Source organism: Aquarana catesbeiana, linkage group LG03 (assembly GCF_042186555.1).
Source record: "Aquarana catesbeiana isolate 2022-GZ linkage group LG03, ASM4218655v1, whole genome shotgun sequence".
NCBI classification, from domain to species: Eukaryota; Metazoa; Chordata; class Amphibia; order Anura; family Ranidae; genus Aquarana; species Aquarana catesbeiana.
In genome coordinates, this window is record NC_133326.1 from 171,580,549 (window position 1) to 171,593,358 (window position 12,810).

The window sequence follows — 12,810 nt, forward strand, 5'->3', positions numbered from 1 at the left end:
AGGTTTTCTTGTCAAAGCTTAATTGAACAAGCTGAAATTAGAAGCTGATTGCTTACTATGCACAGCTGCACCAGATTCTGTGTGCACCAATTTTAGTAAATCTCCCCCATAGGCTTACATAGAGGTGCTTTTACAGGCTGAAAAAAAAAGATTGATTGGTTGATTGATGAATTATGTAAGCATTTGGTTAAACTAAATCATGAACAGGGAGCTGTAGACATTTTACTACTCCCATAAAAGAATGCTGCCATCTGTAACTCTAAGCATACTTGAATCTGTAGCAGCTCAAATAAATCAAAAGACTGCAAATAAGTGTTGTATAACTATCTTGTTTTATGAGCAGGTATGGACACTTTTACATAGACAGTGAATTAGTATTTCTTACACATGAATTAACCTTTTATACCAGAAGTATATTCAATACACACAGAAGCTTGTTGATATTACTTATCTCTGGGTAGGGCTTTTCCCAGTATGCATGTCTCCGTTGAAATAATAAATGAATGGATGGAATGGATCTAGAGGTCTGCTGTTTGTCCGCTGCCTCTGTCACTATTAATGACTCCAATGAAAAAAAAGGGGCATCCAGAAGGCGTGGGACTTTGAAATGAGTATAATCAAGGTAATAAGAGGGCAAAAAAACGTTTGAAGAACCTACTGGCTCAGGTTAGGCTGCTCACAACAGACTAGTGGGCAGTGGGTAATCCAGCAGGTTACCAAAAAAAAAAAAAACGTGTTTGTATGGAAGGAGCGTCAGACTAAAAGGTAAAAAAGTCCAAATTACTTTATTGATATTGCACAATATCAATAAATGAATTTAGACTTTTACCTTTTGCTCGGTGGCTCCTTCCATTTATGCACATTTTTTTGTGTCACTATTAATGGAGCATAGGGAAAATAGGTAACTTTTGCTATAATCCAAAAACATGCTGGTAGGTAAAGTTGGCTCCTGTCTAAATTGACCCTAGTATGTGTATGTATGCATGTGAGTTAGGGACCTTAGATTGCAAGCTCCTTGAGGGCAGAGACTGATGTGACTGTACAATATACAATATCTCACAAAAGTGAGTACACCGCTCACATTTTTGTAAATATTTTATTGTATCTTTTCATGTGACAACACTGAAGAAATTACACTTTGCTACAATGTAAAGTAGTGAGTGTGAGTATACAGCTTGTATAACAGTGTAAATTTTCTGTCCCCTCAAAATAACTCAACACACAGCCATTAATGTCTAAACTGCTGGCAACAAAGGTGAGTACATCCCTAAGTGAAAATATCCAATTTGGGCACAAAGTGTCAACATTTTGTGTGGCCATCATTATTTTCCAGCACTGCCTTAACCCTCTTGGGCATGGAGTTCACCAGAGCTTCACAGGTTGCCACTGGAGTCCTCTTCTACTTCTCCATGACGACATCACGGAGCTGGTGGATGTTATAGACCTTGCGCTCCTCCACTTACCGTTTGAGGATGCCCCACAGATGCTCAATAGGGTTTAGGTCTGGGGACAGGCTTGGCCAGTCCATCACCTTTACCCTCAGTTTCTTTAGCAAGGCAGTGGTCGTCTTGGAGGTGTGTTTGGGGTCATTATCATGTTGGAATACTGCCACAGTACATGTTGGCATTCATGGTTCCCTCAATGAACTGTAGCTCCCCAGTGCCGGCAGCACTCATGCAGCCCCAGACCATGACACTCCCACCACCAGGCTTGACTGTAGACAAGACACACTTGTCTTTGTACTCCTTACCTGGTTGCCGCCACACACGCTTGACACCATCTGAACCAAATACGTTTATTTTGGTCTCATCAGAGCACAGAACATGGTTCCAGTATTCCATGTCCTTAGTCTGCTTGTCTTCAGCAAATTGCAGGCTTTTTTGTGCATCACCTTTAGAAGAGGCTTCCTTCTGGGACGACAGCCATGCAGACCAATTTGATGCAGCGTGCGGCGTATGGTCTGAGCACTGACAGGCTGACCCCCCACCTATTCAACCTCTGCAGCAATGCTGGCAGTACTCAAACATCTATTTCCCAAAGACACCCTCTGGATATGACGCTGAGCACGTGCACTCAACTTCTTTGGTTGACCGTGGCGAAGCCTGTTCTGAGTGGAACCTGTCCTGTTAAACCGCTGTATGGTCTTGGCCACCGTGCTGCAGCTGAGTTTCAGGGTCTTGGCAATCTTCTTTATAGCCAAGGCCATGTTTATGTAGAGCAACAATTCTTTTTTTCAGATCCTCAGAGTTCTTTGCCATGAGGTGCCATGTTAAACTTCCAGTGACTAGTATGAGAGAGTGAGAGCGATAACACCAAATTTAAGACACCTGCTCCCCAGTCACACCTGAGACCCTGTAACCCTAATGAGTCACATGACACCGGGGAGGGAAAATGGGTAATTGGGCCCAATTTGGACATTTTCACTTAGGGGTGTACTCACTTTTGTTGTGAAAAAGCACGAGTTATCCGTCTGAAACCGGTCTACCAATGTTCCCGTAATGTCCTGTCTACGTCCTTTGGCACCTTGACAATAAAGTAACTATTCTACAGAAGTACTTCCTTCCATGGTGTGCGACCAATTTTCTTTTTCTTCAATTATTCACTTTTGTTGCCGGCGGTTTAGACATTAATGGCTGTGTGTTGAGTTATTTTGAGGGGACAGCAAATTCACACTGTTATACAAGCTGTACACTCACTACTTTACATTGTAGCAAAGTGTCATTTTTTCAGTGTTGTCACATGAAAAGATATAATAAAATATTTACAAAAATGTGAGGGGTGTACTCACTTTTGTGAGATACTGTATATGTAAAGCGCTGCGTAAATTGATGGCGCTATACAAGTGCCTGTAATAATAATAATAATTTAATTCAGTCATCATATTAGGACTGGGGTGTCTCTTGCAAGCACTCTTTTTCATTATGTAGTACAGCAGAATAGTCAAATAAACTTAGAGTGGGAATAGGGTTATTTCAGTGCAAGAAGGTTGGATGACAACTTTGTGTCTTTCTCTCCCCAAAAGTGCATTCTAAAACATTACAGTTGTGATGCAATGATCAACCCTGAATATACAAACAAGATTAAAGTATATGTCTGTGCAAAAATAAAAAAATATTTAATAAGAAGTAAGGAAATCCATGGTTCTCCTAACTTCTTGTTTAAAGGACAACACATGGCTTCTACTGCACTGAAATCCCAAGCAGAGTTGTCAGCCTAGCCTAAGTTCTCCCCTACTTGATTATAAAACACCTATTGGTGGGTAGAACCTGGAATGGGCACAGCGTGGCTACTTGATCACCATAGAAAGACTCAACTTCTGGTTCCCCAGCCTATGTGAATCCTCTCTCCCGTAGGGAGCTCTTTAACTTACAGTTCAGCTGTCACGCCTGCCATCAATGCTTGAGGAGAATTAGACATGAGTTGGTTGCAGTTTTGAATTTTTACAGAATGTCTTAGAAGTAATTTGGAACACAACAGTTAATAGTATAATGATAGTACCACCTCATCAGGTATTCCCCAGCAGGAGAATACCTCTCGCTAGCAGGGTCACACGTTAGTGGCTATGCCCCAAAAGCTTCCCACAGGGGCCACACAGCCAAAGGCCTTACCTTCTACTCATTCTACACCTGAACTCTCTTAGAATGCTCACCCCACTGTCTATATGTCTATATATATATATATATATATATATATATATATATATATACCTGTTTTTTGACGGGTATCTGTCAAAAAAAGTATCCGTTCCCTGTAAGGGAAAGAAAACGTTTTGGCCAGGGGTGGGGAGGAGGATTAGCAGCACTTTCACTTTTGAGTGAAAGTTCATGTTAATTTAATTTGATGTCAACTGCAGTGCTTTGAATTTACATGGATAAGTTGTAATGCAAAGGGGTTAATTTACTAAAACTGGACAGTGCACAATCTGGTGCAGCTGTGCATATTGGCCAATCATCGTAGAACCTGGAAGCTGGTTTCTATGCAGAGCTGCACCAGATTTTGCACTCTCAGTATATCAACCCCAAAGCCTTAAAAAGTATTGTACATACATAAAAAATACCAAGTCACCATCTAGTCACATATTATGTTAAATGAAAAAAATCATATTTTTTATCCAACCATTTTACAACTCAGTATTTTAAGTTGTATCTCATAGCATAACAAGGGACTAAAAAATGTCATCATATTCTACTGTAGTATCAAGTTAATGTATTGATGGGTTACATCAGACATCCCCGCAGTGCACTTATGTTATTAGATTACATGTAATGAAACACTATACAGAAATGCACTTCACTGCTTGACCAACATAAAAAAAGGCTAGTGGAAACAGAACCCCCATAGAAAAATAATTTGAATACAAAGGAAGTAGAATACCATAGATATAAAAAGGACAAATAAAGTCCAAAATGTTTTTTTTAAGTGTATTAGAGATAGAACTCATTTTAGTTTTTTTTTGACATTTCTGTCCCTACTGGATGCATGTTTCCTCAGAGATCAGGGGAACAAAAAGTGATAGGATGTCTCTCCAGTAGAGACAAAGACAAAGAAACTATTTTTTTGTAGAACAGGGATAGATTAGAACTGCTTTTTAAAATTTTATTTTATTTTTTGCTGTCTGTGCCTTCCTACTAACCCGTTTCCCTTATTCCTTGTTCTGGTATCATAATGATAAAAGCGAGAGAAAATTATTATAGTAAAGAAAAATCTGAGAGAAGTTCTAACCATTCGCGACTCTGTCCAAAGTAGAAAAAAAAATCTTTGTCTAGAGCAGGGGTCGCCAAACTTTTTAAACAAAGGGCCAGTTTACTATCCTTTAAGACCTTGAGGGGCCAGACTATGGCAAGTGAGAGTAGAAAATGCCCTGGCTTCAATGGGAGTAAACAGTGCCCCCTCTGTGGGAGGGACATTGCCCCATTGTTGGTATCAAAGGAAGGAATAGTGCCCCATTCTTGGTGTCAGTGGGAAGAATAATGTCCTGCCATTGGTGTCAGTGGACGCAATAGTGCCACAAGGGCCAAATAAAGGCCAGCAAAGGGCCACATCCGGCCCCCGGGGCTGCAGTTTGGAGACCAGTGGTCCAGAAATATAATTATAATTTTACAGTTATACAATTATAGGTTATAGTCATGTGATCATGCACATAATTTGCCCTTTTCTTATAAAAGGAAGATCAATTTAGAGAATATTGAATCCCAGCCAACTACTCATTAGTGTTCTGAATGCTTTAACTTAACCTAAGAAGAATTCTGAATGCAGTGGCATTCTGCACTTTGTACATTATTACTGCTCTTTGTAATAGGTTTATCATATTTTATTTCACTGTGTTACAATATAGGTTGCAGGCCTTATGCTGTCAATACACAAAATGATAAATTAATGGTTAGTCATATATTTGATTCATTTGCACAATCTTTTCTTAAAAAAACAATTAAAAAAACAACTAGGTTAATCAAATTTAATTGGAATTTCTGAAAAATACAATCTTTTCCTTGGAATGAGCTTTTTTTTCATATCATAACATGCATGGGCAGCGAATACCTTACATATATTGATAAATTAAGGTCATAGTATGATATAGGGACCTACTGAATTGATATAGGCACCTACTGAATTGTGGCTAAACTTTAACTATCAGAAGAAAACATCTACACAGCCATAAGGTATTCCTGATTCCTCCACAGATGTTGGTCAAAATAGCAGCTTGTTATAAAAAAATATCGTAAGTTCCACTAACTGTGTTTCTTATACATTTTATATATTTATTAAATCTTGCATGTATTTTGTTTTAGGGGGATTATCACTATGAATACACAGAATGTGACAGCACTGGATCAAGATGGCGAGTTGCTGTACCAAATGAAGGGAAGTCATGTGCTCATCTGCCAGATCCAGTTAAAGGGAAAGACTGCAGTAAGTTGATTGTTTCACGGCTTCAGAACACTTCTTACAAAAAAAAAAAGTTACACTTTTCTGTAATGTGTTAACATTACTTTATTTTTTTGTACCAACCAAAAAATACCCTATACTGTAAATGTGTGTCGCATTATTTACCCATTATAGTCACACACAAGCCATCTGTCAGATTCTTGCTTTGCTCTCCTGTTTATGAAATATCATGGTACAAACTGATACAAAGCTACCTGTGCCTGTCCAAACAGGGATGTAAGCCGTGGTACAAGCAAGGGAAATTGATCAAGCCTGGTTATAAAAACTCATTGAACCTTATCTATGTCCATAAACAGGCTGCTCACGATCCTTATTATTATAATGGGAATGATGTGCTTTATTTAAACTACAAAACAATATAATAATAATCCTGATTCAATTTTTACCAGGCTTTTAGTTTCCCAACCACAATACATTCTTTGGAGTAGCTACACTAGCAGTAAAGCAGGCCATACACAGTTCAATTCTCCTGCTGAACAGGCCGAGATTCGAACTGTGTATGAGCAGGCTGAATGTACAAAGCTGATTGATCGACCAACTTGGGTACAACCAGCATCCCGGGTTCTATCTGCAATTATCTCTAGCGGCTGCTAAATAAATTTGTTTCATGTATGGCCGGCCTAAGGGCTCACAAAAAAAAGATTGTTGAAGTTTGTCGATACTTTTAAAGCTTTAACAAACTTTAGCAACTTTTTAGATGTGAAAGCGAACAACAATGGTTCTCCAGGGACTGGACATATTACAGATAATACTGATTAAGTGTTTCCAAAGAGTCTATATAGCATTTGCTAAGGGCCCTTTCACACAGGCTTTCCGATCTGGTCAGTTATTCAGGAGGACCTGATTGGACGCTCCATTCACCTCTATGGAGCGGCAGATGTCAGCGGTGACTTGTATGCTGACATCCGCCGATATCTGATCTGATCCTGTCCGCGAAATCCAGACAGGTGGAGACCCTATTTTCCATCCATCTGGAGGATAGAATCAGATGGGATTTGATGAAAATGGACAGGTGGTCTGTTTTCATCCGATCTCCGCATAGAGGAGAGTGGGACTCTGACAGGTCCGTCTCAGCACAGTGAGCGGAGACAGATCTGTCATTTACTTGTTTAGCGGATCGATCCCCGCTGAGCAAAGCGGAGTCCGTTGGGTGGATCGCCCACGTGAAAGAGCCCTTATATTTGTTGACTTGCAGTGCCAGTGCAATCAGAAGGCCAAACAATGTGACAGTGGAAGTTTTCATCAATTAAAAGTAATGGTAGTGCACACATATGTGTGTGGACACTTGGACACTTACATTATAAGCTTTAACAAGAATCATAACGAGTAATTGCTGAATTGCTGAGCGTTGTGAAGGTAACCCCCCCCCCCAAAAAAAAGAAACAACACTGTGATATTATGTCTGTATGTATAAGTATTCAGGTCAGCCATACATGTACATGGCCAATTTAAAGCGACTGTAAATGAAACAATGTTGTTAAACCACTTCCATACCGTGCCTATTCTGGCACTCCTCTCCTACATGTAAAATACATAATATTTTTGCTAGAAAATTACTCAGAACCCCCAAACATTATATATTTATTTTAGCAGACACCCTAGGTAATAAAATGGCGGTTCTTGCAACTTTTTATCTCACACGGTATTTGCGCAACAACTTTTCAAATGCGTTTTTTTTTTGGAAAAAAAACTGTTTTCATGATTTAAAAAATAACAAAACAGTAAAGTTAGCCCAATTTTTTTGTATAATGTGAAAGATGATGTTACGGCGAGTAAATAGATACCCAACATGTCACGCTTTATAATTGCGCACACTCATGGAATGACGGCAAACTTTGGTACTTAAAAATCTCCATAGGCGACGCTTTAAATTTTTTTACAGGTTACAAGTTTAGAGTTAGTAGGAGGTCTAGTGCTAGAATTGTTGCTCTCAATCTAAGGCATGCGGCGATACCTCACGTGTGGTTTGAACAGCATTTACATATGTGAGCGGAACTAACGTGTGCGTTCGCTTCTGAGTGCGAGCTATCGGGGGCAGGGGCGTTTTAAATTATTATTTTTTTTATTTTATTTTACTTTTTTTTTTAATTTTGACTTTCTTTTACATTTTTTTTATCACTTTTATTCCTATTACAAGGAATGTAAACATCTCTTGTAATAGGAATCTATGTGACAGGTCCTCTTTATGGAGAGATGCGGGGTCAATAAGACCCCACATCTCTCCTCCAGGCTGGAAAGCATGAGATCGGAAAAAAAAAATCCATCATCTCATGCTTACCAGCCGCGATTGCGGCTTTGTTTACATCCGCGCACGGGCCTCCGACAGTAATAGAGATGACTGGTGACCATCTGTTTACCAGTCATCTCTATGGTTGTCATCTGGCGGCGGCCGATTCTTTCTCCAGGTCCCCGATGGCATGGGAGAGCCCGGAGAAGCACCGGATGGCGGCGGGAGGGGGGGATGTCCACTCCCGTCGCCTGTAAAAACGATCAAGCGGCGAAACTGCCAATATGATTGTTCTTATGGTGCACAGAATCGCCGGCTGAAAACAAGAATATCTGAATGATGCCTGTAGCTACAGGCATCATTCAGATATTCCCACTGAAAGTCAAAGATGTCATATGACGTCCTTGGGTGGGAAGTGGTTAAAAAAATAAACATGTCATATTTATCTGCTCTGTGCAGTGGTTTTGCACAGAGCAGCCCCGATCCTCCTCTTCTCGGGTCCCCCGCTGGTGCTCTGGGCCCCTCCGCCTTGCCGAGTGCCCCCCTAGCAAGCCGCTTGCTGTGGGGAACTCGTGCATGCTCGTGCCGACTCTCTGCATCCATAAGACACAGAGGGCACGGCTCAGCCCCGCCACCCACTCCCGCCTCACTGGCTGTGAATGACAGCAGTGGGAGCCAATCTAAGCAATCAGGAGGGAGAGACCCGGGAGAGCCTTGGATCTTGTGCACATTGCTGGATCGAGATTGGGCTTAAGTAATTATGCGGGGAAACCCTTATCCAATTTGCATAAGTGTGAACCAAGCCTCAGCCTTTACAACCAATAAGATCTGAGCAATCAAACTGAGCTTTATAGACTGTATACTAAATATATAAAAAAGTATATGGATAATATACCCTAAGATCCAAATGAAATGAACCTTTCATTTGCTGACACTGGCTAACACTGTGCTTTTGAACAATAGCAGATTTGTTCTGTGAGTGGCGGCAATAAGGATTAGTTCATAAATATTTTAGATCACAAAACATATTTCCCATTAAAAAAAATATATATATATATATAATTTACAAAACATTTTCTAGATTTTATCATGCATTATTTAGTAAAAATATAAGAATTAAAGGTTGAAATTATGCACATCTCTGCATTGTTGTAGTAAACACATATTACATTTCTGAAAAAAATATATTTAAAAATGACTTACTGAAATTCATTAAACTGATCATTACTAAAAAAAAATACTTGAAAGCTCCTAGAAGACAAAGTGCATGCAGCACTTTGTTCAATTCTGATTGGTGCTGTTGATGCTGAGCTACTGTGGTCAAAAGTGAACCCTCCCACTGCTGTCTAACCACTCTGCTAACAATATAGAATGAATATATAATTAGCTCTAATTGACAAAGCTTGTCTCGAGAAGCATGTGCACACCCCAGTTAAGCATCCGAGTTGAGCATGCATGCCACTGGCTCCAACTGCTGTAATTTACAGTGACGAGGGAGAAGGGGGCAGGGCCGAGCGGTGCTCTATGTGTCTATGGGCACACAGAGCTGGCTCGGGAGTGAGCCCGCATGAGTGCCTCCAGAGCAAGCGGCCTGCTATAGTCGACACTCGGTGGGGGGCAGAAGTGGAGGACTGGGGCTGCTCTGTGCAAAACCATTGCACAGAGCAGGTAAGTATGACATGTTTGTTATTTAAAAAAAAAAGATTTGCTCCTTTACAATCATTTTAACTTGTAAAATGTTGTCCCAAGGAGAGAATGAAAAGAGGACGAGAGGAGAAGAGCAAAATGAATAGTGTGAGGTGGGGAAATGACTGTGGGAGGCCAGAGTATTATATGGAGGCCCTGAGAGACAATGACAGCAAGAGGTGACAAGAAGACAAAAAGTCAACAGGGAAAAGTGAGAAAGAATGCAGAGGTGGTGGTAGCTACTGGGCCCTGGTGGAACTGCCCCTTGAGAACACCCAAAAATCAAGGTTTATTCACAGATGGAGCTTACAAGCAAAATACAATGGTTCCTAATTATAAATGTCACTGTTTTTCAGAATGTTGATTACATAAGGTTGCTGCAGTGTAGCAATTCATTTTCTAATAAGCAAGGAATAACTGCTTGTTAAAGATAAACCTTACAGGGTGCAGTTGTCTGTTCAAATGATTAGATTCACAGTCTTTTATAGAACAGCGCTGTGCCTGCCTCACAATGCATTGCAGTCAGTGTACAGCCTTTCATAACATCATGAATAAATCATTGCTTGTACCATGTTGCAGTTAAAATTATCTAAGATCCAGGTTATGGAGACAGATGGTTAATTTGTAACTGTGATAATAGGGCCTAACTAAGAAACAGAGCAGAAATTGTATACTCTCATTAGCCTAAAATGTAACTGTTATGCCCCGTACACACGGTCGGATTTTCCGATGGAAAATGTCCGATCGGAGCGTGTTGTCGGAAATTCCGACCGTGTGTGGGCTCCATCGGACATTTTCCATCGGATTTTCCGACACACAAAGTTGGAGAGCAGGAGATAAAATTTTCCGACAACAAAATCCGTTGTCGGAAATTCCGATCGTGTGTACACAAATCCGACGGACAAAGTGCCACGCATGCTCAGAATAAATAAAGAGATGAAAGCTATTGGCCACTGCCCCGTTTATAGTCCCGACGTACGTGTTTTACGTCACCGCGTTTAGAACGATCGGATTTTCCGACAACTTTGTGTGACCGTGTGTATGCAAGACAAGTTTGAGCCAACATCCGTCGGAAAAAATCCTAGGATTTTGTTGTCGGAATGTCCGAACAAAGTCCGACCGTGTGTACGGGGCATTACTTTAGAGTTATAGGCATAGGACAGAGGTGTGGTCGCTTGACTTTTTTGAATGTCCTCATTTACTAGGTCTAATAGTAGCAAACAATCTAATGCACACATTGGGGTTGATTTACTAAAACGGAAGAGTGCAAAATCTGGTGCAGCTCTGCATAGAAACCAATCAGCTTCCAGGTTATTTGTTTAATTGAACAAGCTGAATTTAGACGGTGATTGTTTTCCATGCACAGCTGTACCAGATTTCACTCTCCAGCTTTAGCTCTGGTTTACATTGCAGTGATTTAACATGTGTTTCATAACGCATGGAATCACATGACAACTGAAATAACATTATTTTCTATGGAGGCCATTACGGGGCGGATCCAGAGTTTAGTCTCGGAAGGGGCACTGCCAGAAAATAAGGTGTCGCTTAAACGTATTATACAGTCCTAACCTTGTTTAAAACAGTGACACTGTTTTAAAGTGTTACATGCATTCCAATGCCGACATCCCATTTATTTCTACTGAGACACACAGCCGCTATATCCCAATATGACATGTTTGTGCGGGTTCCTGAATGCACCCTGCATGCATTCAAGGACCATAGGTGTGCACAGCCTATTGCATTGGGGTGTGCACCTCAAAGCTCCAACACATATGCGTTTGTACATATTAATCAGCCTCTTCCCCTGCTTGTCATCCTTAAAACAATGGGGGGGGGGGGGGGGGCAGGGGGACCTGGGCAGCAGAAAGAAGAGGAACTGGGACAAGAGGGGTGGCATACATTGGTACTAATCCCCTGTATTTTCCTCCTGTGGCAGCTGAATGTTGGTGAGAGGAAGAGGAGGAGAAGCCTACTTTCAGCTGCTGCAGAAGAAAATACAGATCGGTTGCACTAATTTCCACCCCCGCCGCCTAACCTGTCCAGGTTCTGGGGGTCGGCAAGTAAGGATCGCGGCTTACCTGTCACCTGCCCACAATTGATGGGTTGCCAACTCCAGGATTAGGGTGTGCCCAGGCACACCTGGCACACCCCTTGCGCACGCCTATGTCTAGGACCCCCTCCTGCACGCATGACATATTGGGACAGAGTGGCTGTGTGTCTCAGTACAAATAAATGGGATGCCGTCACAGGGATATATGCAACACTTTATGCATCCCCAAGCCAGTAAAAGACAGCCCTACATGGTAGATGCATGTCTGCAGCATGCCCTGTGTGACTGAAGCCTAAGATGAATTTCACTGTCATTCTAAATCATCATTATTATCATGATAATCACACAATACAGGTGCTGTGGCTCAACGCATCTGTACTTTGTAATTATCATGATGGTGATTGGTAATTGTAATATGGTGCATGGAGGGGGGGTTATTGTACTCACTGATGTATTAGTGACCAGTGGAAATTAATTAACCCCTTTGTGCTGCATTAGTGCCACTAGTGTAAGTGTTTATAAACCCCTTCATGCTACAGCATAAAAGGGGTTAATTAATACTGATGGTGCCACTGTCATTAATGCAGCACAAAGGAGTTAATTAATTGCTACTAGTCACAAATGCATCAGTGAGTACATTAACCCCCCTCCATATGTCATATTACAATTACAATTGTAAATTAATTAAACCCCTCCCCCAAAGCGTTAACCACTTCAGCCAGTTCACACAGCTAAGTTCACACAGCTAAGACACAGCTAAGACAAGGTGTTAGTTAAGGCACTGTTGTGTTAAGGAGTTAAGTGATCAGTCACTTGCAGTGCACATGGGCTCTGGCTACAGGTCGTATCAGCAGCATCTTGTGTTCAATCCTGCGCTAGGAAGCTCCTGTCGGGTGGAGAT

The 12,810-nt window shown here is 41.1% G+C and overlaps 1 protein-coding gene across 1 annotated transcript in view; it reads left to right on the forward strand.

Annotated features, from left to right (window-relative positions):
• Window positions 1-12,810, forward strand: part of ELAPOR2 (endosome-lysosome associated apoptosis and autophagy regulator family member 2) — a 165,827-nt gene that overhangs the window by 39,527 nt on the left and 113,490 nt on the right. Inside the window, exon 2 of the mRNA XM_073619540.1 lies at window positions 5,790-5,910. Coding sequence (XP_073475641.1) covers window positions 5,790-5,910 — 121 coding nt within the window. The remainder of the gene's footprint in view (window positions 1-5,789; window positions 5,911-12,810) is intronic.